The following is a 21,970-nucleotide window of genomic DNA, read 5'->3' as shown; positions in this document are numbered from 1 at the left end:
TAAAATTTTAATCAGACCAACGTGAAAAGAGGATTAAGAGGTTTAGTCAGAGTGAATAAAAGATTGTGACAAAACTTTCTAAAAGCTTTCACAAAAAGAAAACTTTGTATTCATACTAATGGGTACATATGTACCAAATTCCATGAGAAGTTATATAGTATAGTGGTATATAGGAATTGATACATTTCTGCTTAAACCACAGACTTGAACTTCATGGAGGCGCTAGAGAAAAGGTCTGGGGTCACTAAAATCATCATGAACTGTCATGTGAGAACCATAAATGTGTGAATGAATCACATTGACATGTTTCTGCACAAGTGGAGAAGTCAAGACATCGTTAAAGGGTTCATCCTCTGGGCACCATTAATGGTTGCAAACATTGTATGCCGCTCAAGTTCAGATATTTCCGTCTGGACCACAGAGAAGAACTGCTTGAGCTCCGTCAAATGGAAATTCCAGTTCTGGGTTTTCTTAATTTCTTGGACAGTTACAGCTCTATTTTTGAAATAGAAGTAGATGTTCTCATCCGTGTTGTCAGTACCTGGGATCTTCACATGACTTTAAAGAGGAGGCTGATGTGCAATCTTGTAAAAAGAGAATCTCTGGTTTTGTATTTGTAAACCTTCACTTTGCACAAGTTGAAACTGTCAATGTTCAGACACTTCAGAGACAAGAATCCTGCAACATTTATTCAGGCAACAGCACAGGGTCACTCTTGAATAACATGAATAGCAGGGTTTCCACAGGGTCTTCACATGTCTAAAATACATTAATATATTGTTTACTATGGGTCTTAAATATGTTAAGGTCAGTCTTATATATTAAGGTAAATTTAACAGTATTCTGTCTTCCTGAAAAATGTGGTCGCGTGCAGATTTTGTAATGTCTCTGTGTTGTAGTTCTTTCTCATCAATACAGATATTAGCTGTAATGAAACTACAACCAAGACCAACATGAAACTGATATGTGATAGTATACAAACGCCCAGTTAGAATTTATCTCGATACACTCTGCTTGGCGATGTAAAGAAAATGGATATCTACTTGTCACTGCTTGTATTTTGGGAGATGTGATATTTCCAGGGTCATTCTTCTGCTTACATCCCCTTATCTTAGTAATTCTGGGGCTCTGATATATCTTCATATCTGTCGCAGTTCAAATAGGATTTACATTTCTTTAATTATGGAGCTAAAAAGTTTTAAATTTGTAGAAACCCAGGAAGAGACAGAAGATAAAGAGATTCACAGTTTTGGGACAACCGACCTGCCTAGTAAATACAGCGAAGTATACAGAGGAGAACGGTCTGACTGTACTTTGTATGAATTTTTAGTTAAAAAAAAACATTAATGACATTATTTTTAAGCATCCATTTTTAGTGCATACAACTTATGAACAGTGCTGTATATTGTGGATTTTCCCATGCAGAAGAGTCTACATCCTTTTCCTCTGGAGTTCCCACATGACATTCTCACATCTTAAAGGAAACAAGTATACCAGAAGTGGATCACATGCTTGCTCTTACTTTCCTTTTTACCTTGTGATTCACCTTCCTGGTGAGTTGAAGAGAAAACATTTCACGGAAATGTGGCACTACAATGTGCAGACTACAGGAATAGAATTAGATACTGTGGACACACCGGCGAGAGGTCCATGCACCTTGAACTCATCGGCAGACCTAACATAGACACTGATGCTGACTGCAATTTGCCAGTTACCCTGTGACCTTAAAAGAGAAAGAAAGCCAAAAAGTGATCTTCCTTCCTCTTTCAGCTCCGAATCCAGAGCCAGTTTCCTGTAAACTGATAACCTTTCTATTATCTACAAACAGGGAGGTCAGCCCAGGAGGGAGAAGGGTTCTACAGCATTAGACCCAACCCACTTCTTGGAAAACACAATTGGGGTTTAATGGTATTTATTTTAATAAGAAACATAAGAGTTATCTATTAATCAAATCTCTCAATGAGGCTTTATAATCTTTACAATCCCACAGAAACCACTCCACTAAATAACACTTTCTCTCATTTATTTCAAAATTGTCCTATGGCATGAATGACTATATCTATTTTTTCTGTTCAAAATGTACCCATTTAAAATGTACATGTATAAAATAAGTTCTTCCATACTGTAAGCAGTGCTGCAATATACATTGTTTGAAGAGAGACAAGCATCAGGCAGAGTCTCGTTTCCTAAACAAGAAGTCACTCCTTTCCTGCAGCAGCAGCAAACACCTCGGACTGCCGGGAAACAAAGATGCAGCAAAGGCGAAGAGCTTCATCCAAGATCTTATCAGTGAAAACAATAGACACTGACTTTATGGAGTCAGTCTGGTCAGAGCCAATAGAAATTCCCGACTCTTCATAAGAATAAAAAACACCCTTTCCTTAACTGATTTAAATACAATCTGAAGTCCTAAACATCCATGTCATTTACAGTAAGGTACCTGCAGGATCTTTGTAGGTTGGTATTTGCTGAAGTGAGTCAAAATAGTGTACTTTAAATGGTTAATGACATCCAGTTACATAACCTTCAGAAATATTTCAAACCCCTTCACTTTTTTCACCTTTTGTTGCACTGCAGCCTCATGCAAAATTAATTAAAGTTGATTTTTTTTCAGCCACCAATCTACACTCAATATAATGTCAAATCGAAAACACAATGCAAGAATTTATTGGGAATTTATTAACAGAAAATTGGAAATATCAGAAACATCACATTGTAGACCCTTTACTCAATAGCAGGCTACTGATTGCAAATACAGCCTCAAGTCTTCATGAGGAAACACGTTTTACAAACCTGGACATGGAGATATTCTGCAGTTCTCCTCTGCAGATCCTCTCAAGCTCTGTCAGTTTGGACAGAAACTGTCACTGGACATTTCCATCTAGCTCCAGCAGCATTGTAGCCCTTAAGTCCAGGACTCAGACTCGAGTCCTGTCTTTCAGGACTCGTGACTCGACTTAAACAGGTGGCTATGTTCATACATTTTTTATCATTCAATCTTAACATTTTAACTCTGGAATACATGACCTCATTTACAATATAGCCTAGTTCAGAAAATAAGTAAGACACCAAGAAAACACATGAGATACAGTACAATTCGCCAAATAACAAAAAATTTAATATATATTTTTTATGTTATTTTAATTTCCCTAAGAAAAAAAATGAGTTGAAATTTAGATTGCTGTGGGTGTTGTTCCATGTTGTAGGTGCATGATGAGAAAAACGGGATTTGCTGAGCTCAGTAAAAACAAGTGTCACTGCAGTGGAATCCAGTGTTTCTCAACAGTATAAGTTTTAATATCTTTTTAATTTACCTTCATAATTAATCATATAATTGATTCATTTATGGTTTCAAAGGGGGACTGTCGGGTCCTGGTGGAGATATGCACTCTGTGAGGGCACTTTTAGTTTGTCTTTGTGTTTTGTGATTTGTTTTTGTGGTTCGTTCTTTGTCGTTGTGTTTTTTTACATTACTCTTGTGTTTTGTGATTTGTTGTTGTGGTTCGTTCTTTGTTGTTGTGTTTTCTTACATTACTGTTGTGTTTTGTGATTTGTTGTTGTGTTTTCTTACATTACTGTTGTGTTTTGTGATTTGTTGTTGTGGTTTATCATTTGTCGTTTTTTTTTACATTACTCTTGTGTTTTGTGATTTGTTGTGGTTCGTTCTTTGTTGGTGTGTTTTGTGATTCATTGCTGTGTTTTCTTATTTGCTGCTGTGTTTTGAGATCTGTTGTTGTGATTTGCACTTCAGGGCCACCGTAGCTGAGAACTTTTGGATACGACGTCACATCCGACTCAAACTTCAGCGCGCGGTTTGTTTGTTTTCTGAAGTTTAGTCGATAACTAGACAACAATGGCGACGTTTAGGACAAAATAACTGACAGGAACCCAAGATACGGTCCTACATGTAGGGTAAGAACTAACACATTTAATATATATCATTAAAAATGTTTTAGCGAATCATACCGTAACAGACACACAAGCTAACGTCAGGCTTCTTGCTAACAACAGTCAGGTGCTGGTGAAATGTCGTGTTTAACGTCGTGTGTGCCTCACTTGCAGCGGGGAGGACGGCGGTCCGGAGCTGTCATCATGTCCCAGAGCAACACGTCGCTCCTGGACGAGGTGGTGCAGTGGAGTCAGGAAACCTGCCGCCAGGAGCTCAAGGCTGTTCTGCCCAAACTCAATATATCCTGTTCAAACCTGTGTCCTCGTTGATCTGCCTTGTCATCGCTTACAGATCCATCCAAATGGGTTCTGTAGGGAGAGTGCGGGGATATCCGGATCCTGTCATGTTTAGAAATGTGTTAGAGATTGGTAAAGCATGAAGGACATTTGGGATTAGGGCATCAACTGAAAATACGTAACATAACTGAAGAAATCTGTTTTATGACTTATACGTAATACAAGTAACGTCTTGTTGAAACCTTTCCTCACTTTTACGTATTGTCATTTTTCTACTCTTATTACAATCCTGACATTTGAAGGGTAAATCCTTTGCTGTAATGCCTTAGTGTTCCTTGACTGTTTCCACTCCCTGCAGCTCAAATCTGAGAGCTGGGATGATCACATACGTAAGTATATCTTCACTGTAAGATTAGTAATTACAAAACCCCTTATTTTGGGACATCAGTAATATTTGTGATTAAGTCAGACATGTGTGAATACCATCTCCTTCCCTACAGGTATACTGAAGATAATCACAGACATGTTCCTTCCACACATGGCTTTGTCAGAGCTGGAGGACGAGTGCTTCTCTAAGATTTTACCTCAGGTAAACAGCATGTTACTTTTAGGACCTAGGCTGTTAATACCTTTACTAGTGTTTGTGAAATGAGTCACTGCACATCCTGTGAAGTGTCCCTAGTTTAAATCATACTCAGGGCCATTAAAGATCTTAAAGAGCATTATGTTTACTAATATAAATACTAAGTATTAGGGATCAATAGCAATATAACAAATGTCACGTATATATCGATATGTTGCTTTTGAGGAGCTATAACGCATAATTGATCTAATTGTGATCAGTGATGATGAGTTTAAAAGTCCAACCTTCACTCAGGAGCAAAACACAGTCTTTAAACTTAATATAAAAGATACATAGTGACATTTAACTTTATACTTCTTTCATGACACCTGCAAACATCCTGAATCCCTTTAAATTCAAACACTGGGTTTTCTGCACACTGAATATTTACTTGTGTTTTTAGAATTGTCTTTAGAATTTGTTTTCTTGCCAATTACTTGCTTAGTTTTTATTACTTCTCCTCCACAAAATAATGATCTGTCTTATTTGATATATCTGTCTTTTCCTTTGTATGAAATGTCTGCAGGCTGTGGCAGTGTTTGACAGCATGATGAAAGAAATCTCAGACCAAGTTGGACAGCTGTCCAGTCAAAACACTGAACTGTGTGCCTTACTAAGGAAAATTCTTCAGGTACTATTGATATATCTCTTATTATGATCACTGTTGCTGGTTTCTTTGTGCATCAATTAGTACCTCACAGTTTCTAGCTGTGTATGATGTACAGTGTATAATCTACAGAAGGCTGCTGTCCCCTCACTCCTAAGCAATATTTGACAAGATCCTGTTGTCTGCTTCAGGCAATGATTCAGATAATTGATGCGCTGTCCACGTGCGTGCGTCATGTTGGCTCATTCGAGGAGGCTCCTGACCTGGAATCTATCCGCTCCTTACCTACTTGTATCCTGAAGATCCTGAGGGAAACCTTTCAGCACTGCAAGGTCGGTCTGTTCAGTTCAACTGTGGCTGTAATGACAACATTTCAAATCTTGGCAGATCATCATTGCAAACCTGTATCACATTTTTATATGTATTTTGAAAATGCATCGCTCAGTAACTGCTATAATTATGGCAGAAGGTTTTGACTGGTATCAAAAGATAACTATGTTATAATCTACATGATGTGTAGTAAGTAATGACTGATTTCAATTTTTACATTTGTTGGAAAAACAATTATATACAGTTTATTATTGAGATTATTAGTATTAATTCAAAACACAAACCTGTGAATGTATAAGTGTTTTCTCTGACTATTAAAATGGGTAGAAATCTGATTTTTTTTAAATAATGTTATTACAAAGTTCCTTTTTTGTTTTCCTGTTTATTCCATCATTTATGTTCAAATATATTATCTGAGCTGTCGACGGCAGAAGAAGGCCTGATTAACGGAAAGCTAGTGTCTACACGCAGTAGGAAACATAACCTCATAAGAAAATAAAACCCAGTTATAAACCTCCTTGGTGTTCACAGGAGAGTGAGGTGGTTTACTGTGGCCGTCTGTCCCTGGTGGCTGACCTGCTGCAGGGACTCTTCAAGGAGGCGTACTCCCTTCAGAAGGGTCTGTTGGAGCTGTTGGACAGGGTCTCTCTCGACAGCACTGCCTCAGAGGAGGAGGTCTCTGACATCGTTACAGGTGTGTGTTTGTGCATATACACTACATGTATGTGTGTTTCACTGCCACACTCATTATTAAGCCTGTCCTTTATGAACCATTTTACTTGTATATCTTGAATGCGGCCTTTAGTTCCTTGAACATTTGTGTCATCTTCCTCAGTGATTCACAACCTGCTGGATATCTGCTCTATTATCGCCAACCTGGACATAGCTCTGCATGCAAACACATGGAAGTTCCTCATCAAGTCAGTACAGCACATGCACATGTTTACATCCATATTTTTTGTTCATGTAATATCATCTGTCATATTAGATTGACCCCTTTGTTATAAGAGTCAAGTTCAATAGCTAGTTTTCCTTGTTTAAATGGTCATTACTTTGATCAGACAGAGTCTGAAGTACCGGTCATTGGTGGAGGAACATCTGCATCATGGTGACATCAGCACGACCCTGTGTGACAACTTGTTGACCTCCTTCCACAACTCGGTGGAGTTGGCTGAACAGATAAAACAAGCTGGTCTACAGGTACGAATGCCCTGGTTTGAGGGTTAAAAAGAAATAAACACATAGTGTGGATTCATGCTATTGTAGCAGCTTTTATACAGATTTCTTTTTTTCTTTTAATTTTAATGTTGAAAAATAAAACACTCTTCTTGATATAATAAATATAAAGGTGGTTTCCCATGTACAATATAATATATATTTGTCTTCACTGAACTAATATAATTGTGACACTGGGGTATGTTTCTGTCCTATTTAGTATTTACGGTATCCTATGTTTAGACGGAATGATGTATATTTGTACTTAGTCTAAGTTCAAGCGTAGACTTGATCTTTGTCACCCTTTGTCTTAGGAGGCAACACAAAGCCCAGAATACAAGTTGTTCCAGAAATCTGCAAAGATGTGCAAATTTTTTGCCAACACATTGATTCATTACATAAAGGTACAAAATAAGGATCTTCTTGCAGCTTTATTGGCTCTGTAATTACTTTTTGCCATGTCTATGAGTGTGATATAACTTTATAATACAAAGAAGTGGAAATTATATCCCATAATTCTTTTTTTTTTTTTTACAGGAATTCAAATTTTTTCTCACAAAGTATTGCAGCTACTTTCACCAACTCTACCTCCAGATCATTAGGTACGTGCGGTTTTAATAAGCAGAGTGAGATCACAATTTATCCTTTGACTTGACAATATTGATGTTTGTCGAAACTTTCTGTTTCAGTAAGTTCCCTCCCAGCTTGGGTGCTCCATCGCTGCCCAAGGCTCTATCTGAGGAGCTGAACGCAGTCGCTCTGGTTCCCATGGACGCCCTCCTGCTCCAGCTGCTGCCTTTAAGGCCGTTCACTGAAGTTGTCCTCCAACACGACCTGCGTGAGTTTAGACTTTGTCATAATGTTTCCATGATTACACTAATAAGTATTCAATCTGTATAATGTTGTGCATCATTTTGGTAGAGTTACACAGTAAGTATTTCGTGTTTATTGTAAATGGTCGTTCAAGAAAAATTGAATTGAGGACATGGAGCCTTTTTGCCTTCAAGTATCTACAGTTGACTGTCCTTGGTGTTGCTGTCAGTGAGTTCCAGGATTTATGTTGATGGTCCAAATTGTCCGCTGGGTGTTCGCTAAACCATAGATCCCAGTTTTAATGTTGTGAGACAGTATAGCATCTCCTCTCAAACTAAACCAAGTACAATCATATAAGAACAGTGATTCTGTCATTTATCGACTGAATGACTCATCTACAGCAGCAGCATCTACTGCACTAGATTAGTGAGAGTGGTCATGTTAGTTTGCTTAGTTTGTAAATGCTTATGGGATTTTCTGATGTGAGTCAAAGCAGAGGGACAAAGACGCCTTATCAGAGACACCTGTAACCATGGTTGCTACACAAATATTACTAAAACTAATAAGCATTTGTGTCAAAAGGTTCAAGCTAAATATAATGTGGTGCACAGTCTACAATCCCAAAATAGGTCTGGATGGAAACTAAACTGTATCTTTGGAACAGCACAGACAATTTCAAATCTAAAAACTTGTTTTGTGGGGAAAAGTAAATTAAATATTTTCTACTTTTGTATTTTATTTTTTTTAATCTTGTTTAAATCACAGTTTAATTGTTTTAATTTTATATGAACTGTTAATGTGATTTTTGTAACACATTAATGTTCTCTTTCCCTTTTTAAATAAACTAATAATAGTACACAAAGGTGATAAAGCAAAATCAAAGTTAAGTCACCAAAAATGTTTATGTAATATTTTTGATGTTGATAGTGAGTATAATTCATCTCGTCATTTCATTAGTGTGTGTAAACTAGATACAGCATTAATGTATGCGTTTAAAGTAAAATTATTGTTGCATCTTCACATTACTAATAAAATCCACGGTTTTCATAAATCTCATGGAGTGTCTCACACACCTTGATGGGCCTACAGGACACTTACTTCAAATCTATTGAAGATAAACATTCAGTTTGTATATTTATTAAATTGAGGCATCTTAGGAAAAAAAGCTGACCACATGTTCTTACTGAAAGGAAAGTAGACCTCATGTTTCTGAATGCAGAGAATGATCCCTGTCTCGTTGGTCTGCAGGGTTAAGTCCCGAACATGAGCTTCCTCACTGTCTCTTGCTGGTGAATGTCTTGGGTCAGCTGGCCTCCCAGCCAGAGGAGGTGCTGCAGCTTTGGTACACTGGCAGCCAGTTCTCAGAAGAGACACCCAGGTAATACAAGATTTGTCTTTTGGTTGTTTTCATTACCTGATTTTAATGTAGGGCTCTGCATTAAGATTGCAAGCCTGTTGCAACCAGCTCGAACCTTTTACTTTCAGGAGGGATATTGGTTGGCGATGGGTCAGTCTATTAAAGTTAGACTTGGTTGTTTAATCATAGTAATTACGTAAATTATTTTCATGAGATTTACATCACACATGGACTAGCCTCATACAGACAGACAGATTGAAGAGTATGTAAAGATTGCCATACATATATATATAATTTAGCAGTTCTTTTAGAGCACATGTATTCCAAGTTTCAGTTTGACAGGACCATTGACTCTTTTCCTTTCATGTTTTCCTTTTACGCTGGCTTGATACCCAAAGAAATTGAAAGTATATTTCCCTCCCCTCTGTCTCCAGACTTCCTCTCTACAAGGCCTTGTTCACTAGTTTCCGTCGTTGCTACACTGAGCGTAAAGCCCCAGTGCTCTTGCCAGGGGTGATGATGAGAGGTCAGGCCCAGGCCCAGGTCACCCTGCACCACCACATCTGCGTGCACCTCTGTGCCAGCGTGTCTGCGCTGCCTCCGGTCTACTTCCCAAAACTGGTGAGTACTATACACAACCATAATCCATCCTAATCGGAACCAGTCATCAAAGAAGGTGCCAGAGTAGCACATAGCAAAAATTATGCATGTTTTAGAAATAAAAATCTAACTTTTTTTTAATTTTTATTCACTGTTCGAAAATAAAAATAGCAGTGTAGTAAGTTGTCTGAAAACGTATGCAAGATTCCTATTTCAAAAAACTACTTTTTTGTAATTTATTTACTTTTGATATCTGACCTTATTCTTGGCTGTGCTGCCAATGCAGGGTTTTCCGATCATTTAAAGTATAACTTTCACTTTCCTTTTTCTTTGTGTGTTCAATTTCTTTTAAATGAACTTGGTTGTTTTTGGCCAATCTATTTTCCTCTGATTCATTCCTGCTCCCTGCTCCCCCTCCTCCCTTTCCTCCTCCTTTATCTTTGTTTTTTTAGGAGCATTGTTTGGTTGATGCGGTCCTGCAGGCTGATACACAGACAGCTTTACTAGCAACTGATGTGTGGTGCTTCACAGCACGGTGAGAGTGAGGAGTAATTCATTTCCACTAAACATCAGGTCTAACTGTGGGTTTTCCTGGTGTGACTAGTCTGTATTTTGTAGACTGTGAGTCGGTGTGTTCAAATATACAAAATAAAAACACTGTGCAGACTTATTGCAGCAACATTTCTTTCCTGTAATTTATTGATTCCATTACTGTTTTCTTTCTTTCTCTGTATACAGGTATGGGACTGCAGAACTTTGTCTACATCATGTCCTCCTCATTGCTCAGCTGGTGGGTACAAAACAAAGCTGTATTCCCACATTAACTCCAGAGAATGGAGGCAGGTTTTTGAGATCATATGTTTTTGTTTACAGCATGGATATAACAGAATCCTCATGCTTTTTATGCACATGGTTTCATTATCCAGAGCTTTTACTATGGGGCTGGGAGGAGAAACACGGGAGAATGTCCACAGCAACTGACTTGGACATTTGTGTTCTCACATACAGCCCCCTGGTTAATGTCAGGAGTTCCCTGGAGTTCAGTGCATATCTGAAAGCAGCTCAAAAAAATACACAGCACAGTTTAGAGACGTGATTTCGTGGTCTTGTTTCATTTTATTTTGTTGCAGAAAACACAACAAATGGCATTTGACAGCTAATTTCGATACAGGAATCATATAGATACTCATTAAACTCTCAAATAGTACACTTTTTATATTTTTCCGACATACAGTACTTTCAGAATCAAATCCCAAATTTAAATTCCTAGCTTCCAACATCCTGGGTAGAATCCACCATCTATGAACTCACCTGAGAATTTCTGAAGTAATTCTAAATTCCCCTCATCTCTCTGTAGGCTTATGGATTAGTATGGGGTCCTCACTGTTTTCTGTGGCACTCCAACAGAGGTGACAATTGGCGTTGTGGCATCTCAGTGACTGACACCTTTTTATAACCTGTTTGGCCATAACATCATCAGGTTAACCTGGATCCCACTGATTTCCATACACGTCCCTCTGCTTCAGTTCTTCACCTTTCTTCTACCCTGACGTCCTGGTGACTTTCCTCCTCCTGAGCCTTCACACCGACACTCACACTGGCGCTGACCTCCTCTCTGTCCTCCCTTTTCTCCTCCAGGTAAAAACATGCACTGCTGAGTGTTACCAGGCGTTCCACCTGGGCCTGCTGCTTAAACGCATGGTTTTCCTTATGACGCCACACCACCAGGTTTGAAACCCAATGTACACCTAATTTAAAATATTTTCCTGCTGAAATTCACTGAGACCACACAGTTACAACCTATTTGTTTATTTAAGCTCGGTCGTGTCAAAGATTCACACTGAAATGGTTTTGGATGAGTTGATAAAAGTCGGTGTGAAAAAGCAGGAAGGTTAACTTGCAAAAATCAATAAATAGGAATAATAATCTGAAAAAACTATAGGGCTCCTAACTTCCTGCACCATTGCTCTTTGGACATCTTAAATACCTCTGAACTGTGCAAGATCATAATCTTAATATGAGATGTTTGCTTTTGTTTTTAATCCAAAATTTTTTAAAATCTAGATGGAGCTGGTGACACGTTTCCCACCCTCTGAGGAGGTAAACCTACCAGTGTGGCGCCATGTCCTCCCCAGAGCTCTTTCACAAGATGTCCGTCACCATGTAGAGAGGGACATCATCAGCGTGGCTCAGAAGGCTCTGACGGACTGGCAGAATGGAGGACACAAACTGGGACAAGTGCACCAAGTGGTGAGGATGACCTCAGATATGGAATGTAGCTGGGATGTAAAAAACCCTCGTAAATTGATCTTAAATGTTGGGATATTGTTGTGTTAATATACATTTAACTATAGTCCTGAATGTAACAACGGATATGTGGTTACCGTCCATACATTCATTATCTTCTGTATACTGATAATCCTTATGAGGGTTGTGGAGAGGGCTGGACCCAATCTCTGCTGACAGGCTACACCCTGCTCAGGTCGTCACAAGGAAGCACTTAAAGTCACAAAGCATGAGCATATATTATTGAACTTTACAATTTTGTATAGGAATTTACAGAATATTATTTGTTTTATAATATTCCACTTAAATATTCCTGATTTATTTATACATAACACGTGAATTATATGACCTTTAACCCACCTTTGAATATTTCTAGTTAAAAACACTTTGCTTGGGCTTCAGGGTGTTGCAGTGCATTTCCTATTCATGTTGTCCAGCAGTTTGAAGTAAGTGGTTAAATCCAGCCAAGAAAACGATGTTGGGAAACTGAATTGGAAAATAAGCACAAATGTTGTATTTACGAAATCCCTCCTGTGTCCAGAACGTGGTGCTGTTATCCCTCCTCGCTGTGGTTCAAGGGCAGTCGTCTCCTGAGGAACAGTGTGTGTTGTCTGTGATGAGGATAGTCACACAGCTCTGGTTATGCATGAGTTCAGATCTGGTGAGACCCAAAAACACACACACACACATACAACCACACACAGATGAAGTGTAAATGCACAATTGGTATGACTGTTCTCTGTCACACTCCAGGTGCAGACCCACCCTGTGCTCCAGTGTACCCTGCAGCTGCTCCTGTCCATATCGGCCAAATTAGTGAAAAACATAGAACCTCAAGTCGTTTGCCAGGTATACTGTTAGTTTTATACTTCACATTCTTCAGGTGAAAAATGGAGAAAACTACTGTTGACTGACATCTGTGTGTGTGTGTGTGTCCCAGGCCGTGTTGTGTGTGGATGCTCTGGCGTCTCAGAAGTGTGCAGATCAGCTGCTGCTGGCTGTTCTGGAGTTCCTCGGCTCTCTGGGGAAGATCTTTGTTCCTCCTGACATTCAGGTACTGAAACCAGAGCATTGTGAAAGCAGTGTTTAACTGTTTTACTTGTGTGCAACTAACACTAAAAACCAAACTAGAATGACACTCAGTAGAGACCTCCGCCAAGGTCCAACAGTCTCCTCAAATTTAAACAAGCTGCCCCAAATTTCACACACTAGTAGATAATATGATATAATGTCAATCGTTTAATATAGATTAAATAACTCTTGTCTTTAATACTTTCATGAAATAAATACTTCCAGTTGATAAGTATGCAGCTTGAAACATCACTTTGTATTCTACCATTTTTGTGTATTTGTCATTATTTTTAAACATTTCATTAATTAAGAGAACAATCTTATATGAAAAATAATAAATAATCATTTAGTTAAAATTGTATTTAAGAGAATTTTCTCACCTTACCTGAATATTCACTCATTCACATAAAACTAATTTTTTTCCCCACAGAGTCAAATTCTGCCGAGGCTGAGCAGCCTGTTCGGCGTCGTGCTGGCTGACACGTGCTGGCTGCTGCATCAGCATGCACTGGAGGCCTTTTCTCAATTTGCAGAGGTACAACAAGATGATGCTAATATGATTAAGTTGTAGTGCTGTGAACAGTAACATCATTTTAATTTGTCCTTCTGGTATTTCAGGTCACAAACCACGAGGAAGTCATTTCTCAGAGTCTGAGTGTAGAAGAAACAAAGACCAAGGTGGTGAATTATCTTAGCAAGGTAAGTGATGCTAGTACATTGTGATGGAATATCTCCCTGAAATAAAATGGACACTTCTTAATGAGTATTTTGTTGTAGACTGTGAATGCACAGGAAGATGCTGAGTCCCGGCTACAGAGGCTCAAGGTGGAGACGTCACAGATTGAGCAACACAATGAGAAGATGGAGAACAACAAAGACAATGTTTGTCACAAACAGGCTGAAGAACCAGTGGCAGAATCAGAGGTTAGTAGCTTATTAGGACGCTTCATCCACACCTGCTTAGTTTAGTCTGAACCAAAATAACAGGTGTGAACTGTGCCTCACACCGAGGTCCAGACCTATGCACCAAAAGAGATGTGGTCACAGTCCAGATTGAACTGAACCATGGTTTTCATTTCTGATGTGAAAGACTTTTGCATTGTTTGGACTTCTGGGCCAATTGCAGGAAGTTGAGACAGCATTATAACAATAGAAGAAAAATAAGTGGAAGCAGCTCGTAGGATTGCTTGTAGTCTTCACCTCCGACGATGTAATGTGTAAACAAGGATGTTAATTTAGTGCATTCGAAGTAGTGTCTGGTTCTGCTCCTGAAGTTGGTGATGCTGGTAGTATAAAATACACTGTAATTTCATTCCCAGCTAGTCAAAGCAAGCAAGACATGTCTGATGCAAATGTGAGGATTTAAGATCAATATTTTGTGCTCGTTCCTCCCTCTCAGCCGTGTCCAAAGAGAGCTCGGCAGGAGACGAGTGTGGAGGAGTACAGCCGCTACATCCAGACAGCAGAGAGTGCTTTAAAAGCCCTGCAGGCTCTCATCGAGGACAAAGCCAGTGCTACGGCGCCACCACAGTGGCTGGAAACTAAACTGCAGGAGCTACAGACCCTCATAACCGACATCAGTACAGCCGGGCACACGACAGTGTAACAGTCCCAGATTATTTATGATCTGTTTCATCAGTCTGTGTTTGTATTACTGCTACTGCAAATAATTTCTCTTACATTTTTATAACTGTCTGTCTTGTTTTATATGATGTTTATTAAACTTGTCTAAATACAAAGAATTTATTTATTTTTACCCAGAAGAAAGTTTAAGTCTTCACTGCCTGGGAAAGGATCAGGGACATATCGATTCAGTAAAGTCTTTATTTCACCGTAAACCCCAAAACTAATAAATTATGTCATTCCCATTCCACATTCATTCAAAGTGCAAACCTTCTGTGAATCAAACCCAACACACTTTGACAACTTGCCAAAAGCATTTCTAGATCTCAATGCCAATAGTGAAATTGGCACGTTTAAACAAAAAAAAAAAAAAAGTAAAGATAATAGGATAATATTCAACTCATTAAGATCATTCATTTCCAGGTGACATCAGTTGGCAATTTTTAAAGTGGCTTCATTTGTCCAAATCCAACATCTGATCAGCAGACGATCCTTCCAGTTCAGAAGAAAATTAGCTTAATGAACATACTGAGATATGAAAGTAATAACCAAGAAAACATGATAAAAGATGGCTCCGTCCATCCCAGTCATTTTTATTACTGCATCATGTTAAATGAGAACTGGAGCAGTTGGCTGTGAAGTGGTCGCTTCTGGAGATGGAGGTTTTTTCCAGTTAAGTCTTTTGCTGCAGATTAAAAAAAAAAAGTTGGAGCTGTTGTCATCACCAGGCGTTCTCGTCCTCCCAGTTCACGTCGTCTCCATCGTCCCAGCCATCTGTTTCCGTCTTTGGAGAGAAAAAGGAAGAATAAATAAGTAAAATGGAAACTAGGAACAATCATCAATGAAAGGTGAGTTTGTAAATGTAGAGAAATTATCATGGATTCATGCTCAGTCAGTTACGGGACAGAAAAGGTGAAATTTTAGAAAAAGCATCAGGTTTTTGGCTCTTAAATAAATATTCTGATTTGCTGTAATAAGTGTCAACACAATTAATCACCAACCACCTTTGCTCTTATACTGAAACGAATGAACATTCATACTGGCCTGTTCTTCATAAAAAAAAAAATGAAATGAGAGAATTCTACTCTTGGTGATTATTACCTCGGCCGTAACAAGGTTATCTTTTTACCCATGTCTGTTAGCTTGTTAACAAGATTACACTAAACAACAGGATGGGAAATCAAATTTGGGTGCAGATCATAGAATTTGTTCATTACTGTTAACGGTATATTTTGCTTCATTTCTATTATTTTCTCAGCAAATAATACATAGATTAATTATTTTAATGAGGCGGGCATCTGTGACTGCGTATAATTTGATCAGATAAAACCAATTTAAATATGTTTTCATAGTGGGACGGTCCATTCTCAGCCACTGCATGGTAATAAAATTGAGCGAGAAACCTACAACTATCACTAATGCGAAGCTGAAATAAAGGCGATTCAGTAAGGTAGCGACATATCTAATAGTTTTTGAAGTATATCCAAGAAAATATAAAAAAATCTGGTGCAGATCCAGAGCTGCTTTAAGAGCACACTAAAGGGCCCTGGCAGAGGTCTATGCCACCGAGTGCCATTCTGGTTATTTTACAGACTGTTTCTAATCCTGCATCTGTTGTTGGAAAGGACCAGAAACTTGTTTTACCTCTAAAATCATTACAATGCACCCCAAGGTGAGGCGTGACAAACACCAGGACAATGTTTGATTGTAGCATTCCTTATATTGTGTCTATAAACACTTCTGTTAAACCTGTTGATTTGTCTAAATCCACTCGCTCACCTCTGTCAGGTTGGTAGCTGCAAACTTGGCAGTGAGCGTTATGGTGTCGATCAGTGAGTCAACCTGCAACGATTTAGAGTTTTGTGAGGACGCCGACAGTCCAGCCTCACCCACACTGCTTTCTTCCAGTGAAATCACAGCTGGATAAGACAGCTTAATGTCTGGAACCATATCAGCAAACAAATCCAGCTCTGGGTCCTGCGCGACCTTTTTCTTCACCTTAATGGTGAACTCATCCCCCAAACCTCCCGTCCCATGATTCTTTCGTGCCTCTGTACGTTTGGGGTTTAGGGCTGAGTCCATCTCCTCTTGAGCCCAGCCATCGTCCCACGAGGAAGCGATCTTGCTCTGTGTTGATTGTCGCATTGCTGAGGTCAGTTTGAGAGGTTTGGAGGATCCCAGTCTCGATGCTCCTGGAGCATAATTGACAGGTGAAGCAGTTGTGCCCCCTCTGGGCGGTGCGAGTATAACTGGGTCTGCTGAAGGAGCCGTAGGGGAGAGATCAGAGGTAGGTTCAGTGTCCTCGAAGTCATCCCATGGCTCCTCCTCGGTGTTGGGGTGTGAGAGTAGCTGGACTGGATCTGCGCTCTCTGAGGCCTGAATGTGGATCTGGACTGACTGTCCAGTTCTCTTGCTCTCTTCAGTGTCGCTCCAGTCAGGCCAGTCTTCCACTGGGCCTTCAGGTCTGCCTGGCTGCTCTGGGCTGTATGACAATGGCTTTATCACACTGTCCTGATGAAGGCCATTCAAAGGTAGAGCCATCTGTTTACTCACGTCTGAAACACACAACACCGAGACTGAGCTTCAAGCACAATGATGTCAAACTGTAAAAAGGATTCGTAATAAGGGTGGCGTTATACCTGCTTTTGGCACCAGGGGGATACTTCTTGGAGGCTCTTTCCTATCAGCTAAACTCCCCATGTTTTCCAGCACCAGGCCTTCAGTCCCTGACGGTCTGGAGAATATATTCAAGACTTTGGAGGGCTGGGCCAGCTGAGGGTGGGAACCTCCAACTACATGGACAGGAGAGGCTAAAACCAAAGATAAAGAAAGTTCAGAGCTGACTAAATTCATACATGATGTGTCGAGTATGCAGATCCTTTTCAAAAACACATTATAAAATACGACTTGGAGTTTTTAACGCTGAGCAGTTAAGAGATATATAGTTAGCCAAAACCAGATTTTCAGGTCTGAACCTGTGTAGCAGTCAGGCACGAGGAAGCACAAAGGATTGAGAATGTCGTACTACCACGTGCTGGTTACTGGGTTATTTTAAACACCGGATACCGTGTTGTTTGAGCAGATATATTTTTAAACACTTGTATCAACTTGTTAACCAGTTACAATGAAGTGTGTTGAAATGCAAAAAATGTATTCTATATATAAAATGATTTTTAATGGCACTCATTTGCTTTTCAAAACATTATTGATGCATCAACCTTCATTGTAATTGTCAGTTTTAGGCCCCGTGTTGCTTACTTTCAGGAGTGACCTCTGTAGACCTGGTGAAGTTGGGTGTGGTGCGTTTAAAGATCTTGGTTCTCTCTCCTCCAACCACCACTTGAGCTCCCAGCAAGGGCACCAACACCGCCAGACTCTGCAGCGACATGGCAACCAGAGAGTCGTTGGTGTCTCTCATGCCCAACAAAACCTGCAGCAAGGGGAAAACAAAAAGATGTTACGTAACTAAGAGATAATTATACTCAGACATGCGTGAGTGATGTCTGAGTGTTAGGTTCGCATGAAGAAACAAACATCCCTCTTCTTAGTTCCCCCATCTTGTATGTTTCATCATAATCCATGTTTTAGATGCTATAGCAATAGATCAGGATTTCTTAGAGTGAGTTAGCTAACTGGTTCCCCCTGCTTTCAGTCTGTATGCTAAAGTGATTGAAACTCCTCAGAATCTTACCGCCTGACGTAATTTAAACGCATTAGACAGGAAAAAGATAACATTTCTGGAACTGTGTCAACACTCCACCTGAGGCAGGATCTGGTTCTTGAGCTCTTCGTGTGAGAAGAACTCAGCGTACATGTGGATGTGACCCAGCAGCACGATCCGTACGTGTTCCTCTTTGACCTTGTAGAGCTTGAGAAGCTGAGGGATCACGTGTTTACGGTAAAGAGTCACAGACAGCAGGCATTCTTCACCGCTACCACCAGTAGTGGAATCTGTTGAAACAGGTGGAAATGAAGAGGGGGAGTCTAATCAACATCCACGTCCAATTTTACACAACAATTCTGCCTGACAGCTTCTTTAGAGGATCGGAGTTGTTTTAGCAGCAGGAGTTTGATGAAATGTCTCTTTACCCGTCTTTGGCCTTAGAAGATGAGGCAGGAAACTTTTCACAGCCATTGGTTCTGCAAAAACCAGAGAGTTGAGGAGTTTGGGGACAAAACGTGCAGCTGTCAGCTCCTCAGGGAGAGTCTGGACACGGTCCAAAAGAAACCTGCGCAAACAAATACACAACCAGCATGTTCAGGGATCCTTGGCAGAACAGTTCAACTAAAGATTGTATGGAAGACACTATTACAACAGACCTACAATATTGCACAATACAATTCTGAAAGTTTAAAAGTAAGCACTGCCTTGGTGAATAATGTAGGACATGTTTATTATTATGTTTTGCATTAACAGGATGTACAAACAACAAAAGTTGTAATAAGTAAACCAGGAAGAGCATATTGTTTCTCACTTAAAGAATTCATTCTTTTCTTCTTCAGTCTTCAAGGTCAGACTCTTTAGGAAATTCATCACATCCAGAAAGTCGTTCCTGTTCATAGAAAGAACACTGGTTGGAAACAAGTCAATTTCAGTACTGTACAACAACAGCAAAGACAATCGCACAAACCTGAAAAAGTCATGAGTCAGCAGGGAGCTGAGTGGAGGTCGGGACAAGGGGTCAGAGTTCAGCAGGCCTGCCTGCAGGGTCTTCCCCAGATTGTCTGACAGCTCCTGCGACACTGAACAACAGAGGAGGGAGAGGGGTTGAAAAGAGCATGAGAAAATACATACTGGACAAATGCGACATGATGCAAGATGAGGTTTGAGGTCATACGGTCATCTCTACCCACCATAGCCATTCAAGAGAGGGATGAGTGCCTCCACCATCATTCCAAAAGAGTAACAGTCTCGAGAGTGAGCATGTTTATCCAGGAGCATTTTAAAGCCCTCAACCTGCTGACAACATCTTTTATGAGAACTTGTAAACAAAAGCAGAACATGTTCTTTTTCTAAATCATGACTTTGAATCTGTTTACCTGCTCTTCTGGAGGAACACAGCTGGCCTCTCTCACATTCTGGATGCTTGTGAGAAACTGAGTTCATGGGGGGGAAAAATAAACATAAAAGTGAAATGTCTGCTCTACTGTAGATCATTTTAATTTCTGGAGGAAAAAAAGTCAAATACAATGTCAAACATAGATTCTTAGTAAAACACTTGTTAGAATTCTGCCTCTCACCTCTGTGGTTGCTTCAGAAAACTTGCAGACGGTCTCCATCCCTCCCAGTTTCCAGTGACCATCTTCACTGACGTATACAGATGAAATGCAGACGTTGTTATGGCTCGATTTGCCCTGGTGGAAGAGGGAGACGTGTTAGGAGTCACACCCAATGGCTTACGACCAGAAACACAAAACAACCTTAGAAGTTGGGCTGTCATTCTGTATTTGATTATATAATCTAATTGTAAAACAAAACTGACATTCCACTGTGATAACGAATAACAGCACTACCACTGCTGCCTGCCTTGTGAGATATTGCATGGGTGTGGGCAACTGCACGGTACTGAAGGCACTGCATGACAGTTAGCTAAAATGAGAAAATAATTCAACAACTGTTTGGAAATGACAGCAGAGGGTTCACAACTCTACTCATCAGGAAAAAGTAGAGAACAAAATTGTGAAACCTGAGGTCAAATATTGAAAATATGTACCCAAATGAGCACGGCCAGATATCTGGTACTGCACCTAAACAGCCAGGCCTTTTTACACCTCATTGTCTGGGTATGTCATCTTTAAAAGACGTGGTTTTTGCTCACCCTCTCGTGCAGAAACACCAGCGCCTGCAGGAGGTCGTAGATGCCTGCGCAGATCTCCTCTGGGGAGAGGCTGTCCAGCAGCAGCTCCAGGGGCTGCACACGCTCTGTCACCAGGTGGATGCCACCATCCTGCACTGAGCAGGACAGGAAGCGCAGCAGACATGGGTGCCTCAAGGTCTTCAGGTGCTGCAAGAAATGTAAGTATTAATTTGTTTTCTTTTTTTTAAAAGACAGTGACTGTCATGCTCCTGTGGAGGATTATTGAGCAGGAACTGGTTACAGCTTTGTTACCTGTGCTAAAGGGTGACATCTTTACTCTTGCAAATTTGTACGAAAAATCACACAAAAACTACTGAACGTATTACCAGGAAACTTGGTGGAAGGATGTATTATGGATCAGGGAGGAACCTTAGATTCTAGTGCGGATCCAGGATTTTTGTCAGTTTTCCCAGGGAGTAATTAATGAATCTTGATTTAAAAAAAATAATAATCAGGCACATTTAGTGAACTGATATTTATGAGTGTGTGAAACACAGTGCAGCTTGATTGTATTTGAGTGGACAGTTGGGCCTTGGCGGAGGTATGAGCTCTGCTGAGTGTCATTCTAGTTTCTGAAGAATTGCAGAGAACCTGATCTGTATGAGGCACAGATGACTAAACTCCCTGCAGCCCATTTACCTCTGAGAACTTCACCATGTCCAGGTTTTATATATAGAACATTTGAAGTGTGATTTATTAAGGGTGGACGGCTGCAGGATGAGAACGGGTTCTTGGTTTGCAATGTAATATTAGGATGACACATTCTTAATACTGTCGGTGCACTTCTACACAGGTCTTTAAGCGTCTGTGAGGACTGGGCACACACATCTGCATTAACTACCTTGGCAGCCTTGTTGACTTTGTCTTCATTGCCACGTTTGTGGACAAACACAGATGCGGACTTTCCATCCTGGAGGAGAGCAGAGTACATGGTGAGTCCGGAGGGCAGGGTGAGCAGCGGCTCCTCCAGGATGCAGCCCCGCACGGCGCTGCTCTCCGCACCCATGGCCTCTTGACTCCTGGACCTGTGGACAACGAGCAGAGGACAGATGGACGTTAGCGGTTGTCATTCAGTAAACACGCAGATATAAACTGTCATCGGTGAATACCTGTCTGCCTGGACTGGATGTAGCACCGCTGCTGTTAGCTGCTGCTGCGGTTAGTTAGCCTGGCTGGCTAACCTCGGCTCCGTTAGCCAGCTGGTCATTGCTACGCCATTCCGCCTCCGAACAGGCATGCTGTCCGTGCTGTGCTGAAAAACCAACAGAATACTTCTCTACCAAAACATCAAACTGTTCATTTATAAATGAGACAACGCGCGTCAGTTCCTGTTCGCTGCTCAACAAGTCGACGATGCTAACGTGGAGCTGCGCTGTAAACACAAACCTTTCCGGTTCCAGAGC

The 21,970-nt window shown here is 40.3% G+C and overlaps 2 protein-coding genes across 3 annotated transcripts; one reads left to right on the top strand and one right to left on the bottom strand.

Moving 5' to 3' along the window:
- Positions 1 to 3,662: 3,662 nt before the first annotated feature.
- c14h1orf112 (chromosome 14 C1orf112 homolog) lies at positions 3,663 to 14,825 on the top strand. Its single transcript, XM_047343074.1, has 25 exons — positions 3,663 to 3,912; positions 4,063 to 4,188; positions 4,535 to 4,574; positions 4,686 to 4,774; positions 5,334 to 5,438; positions 5,606 to 5,746; positions 6,276 to 6,438; positions 6,580 to 6,664; positions 6,806 to 6,944; positions 7,274 to 7,363; positions 7,497 to 7,561; positions 7,649 to 7,797; positions 9,021 to 9,150; positions 9,564 to 9,750; positions 10,182 to 10,264; positions 10,468 to 10,519; positions 11,368 to 11,457; positions 11,794 to 11,979; positions 12,557 to 12,676; positions 12,769 to 12,864; positions 12,956 to 13,069; positions 13,517 to 13,621; positions 13,705 to 13,785; positions 13,864 to 14,010; positions 14,486 to 14,825. The coding sequence occupies exons 2-25, from the start codon at positions 4,093 to 4,095 to the stop codon at positions 14,690 to 14,692; spliced, it is 2,760 nt and encodes a 919-aa protein (XP_047199030.1). The 5' UTR covers positions 3,663 to 3,912; positions 4,063 to 4,092; the 3' UTR covers positions 14,693 to 14,825.
- Positions 14,826 to 14,892: 67 nt separating this feature from the next.
- scyl3 (SCY1-like, kinase-like 3) lies at positions 14,893 to 21,970 on the bottom strand. Of its 2 annotated transcripts, none has more exons than XM_047343075.1 (14): positions 21,677 to 21,970; positions 21,409 to 21,592; positions 20,529 to 20,714; positions 19,951 to 20,064; positions 19,750 to 19,806; positions 19,564 to 19,669; positions 19,341 to 19,452; positions 19,185 to 19,262; positions 18,799 to 18,938; positions 18,470 to 18,660; positions 17,968 to 18,139; positions 17,349 to 17,519; positions 16,489 to 17,264; positions 14,893 to 15,493 (listed from the first exon to the last, which is right to left on the bottom strand). In XM_047343075.1, the coding sequence occupies exons 2-14, from the start codon at positions 21,571 to 21,573 to the stop codon at positions 15,431 to 15,433; spliced, it is 2,331 nt and encodes a 776-aa protein (XP_047199031.1). In that variant the 5' UTR covers positions 21,574 to 21,592; positions 21,677 to 21,970; the 3' UTR covers positions 14,893 to 15,430. The 2 variants fall into 2 exon arrangements, with proteins under 2 accessions (XP_047199031.1, XP_047199032.1); XM_047343076.1 differs by having other exon boundaries at positions 19,564 to 19,666.

Source organism: Hippoglossus stenolepis, chromosome 14, assembly GCF_022539355.2.
Source record: "Hippoglossus stenolepis isolate QCI-W04-F060 chromosome 14, HSTE1.2, whole genome shotgun sequence".
Lineage (NCBI taxonomy): Eukaryota > Metazoa > Chordata > Actinopteri > Pleuronectiformes > Pleuronectidae > Hippoglossus > Hippoglossus stenolepis.
Note: the sequence above shows the minus strand (reverse complement) of the source record. Positions and strands in the feature narration are given on the sequence as shown.

What these genes read in the sequence shown, in the direction of transcription:
- c14h1orf112 (XM_047343074.1), top strand. Translation starts at nt 4,093, where the DNA reads ATGTCCCAGAGCAACACGTCGCTCCTGGACGAGGTGGTGCAGTGGAGT. An exon ending in CGGTCTACTTCCCAAAACTG is followed by an intron (nt 9,751 to 10,181) that starts GTGAGTACTATA and finishes TTGTTTTTTTAG; the next exon opens with GAGCATTGTTTGGTTGATGC. An exon ending in AACCAGTGGCAGAATCAGAG is followed by an intron (nt 14,011 to 14,485) that starts GTTAGTAGCTTA and finishes CCTCCCTCTCAG; the next exon opens with CCGTGTCCAAAGAGAGCTCG.
- scyl3 (XM_047343075.1), bottom strand. Translation starts at nt 21,573, where the DNA reads ATGGGTGCGGAGAGCAGCGCCGTGCGGGGCTGCATCCTGGAGGAGCCG. An exon ending in TACAGAGGTCACTCCTGAAA is followed by an intron (nt 17,520 to 17,967) that starts GTAAGCAACACG and finishes CTTTGGTTTTAG; the next exon opens with CCTCTCCTGTCCATGTAGTT. An exon ending in CCCCCTGGTGCCAAAAGCAG is followed by an intron (nt 17,265 to 17,348) that starts GTATAACGCCAC and finishes TGTGTGTTTCAG; the next exon opens with ACGTGAGTAAACAGATGGCT.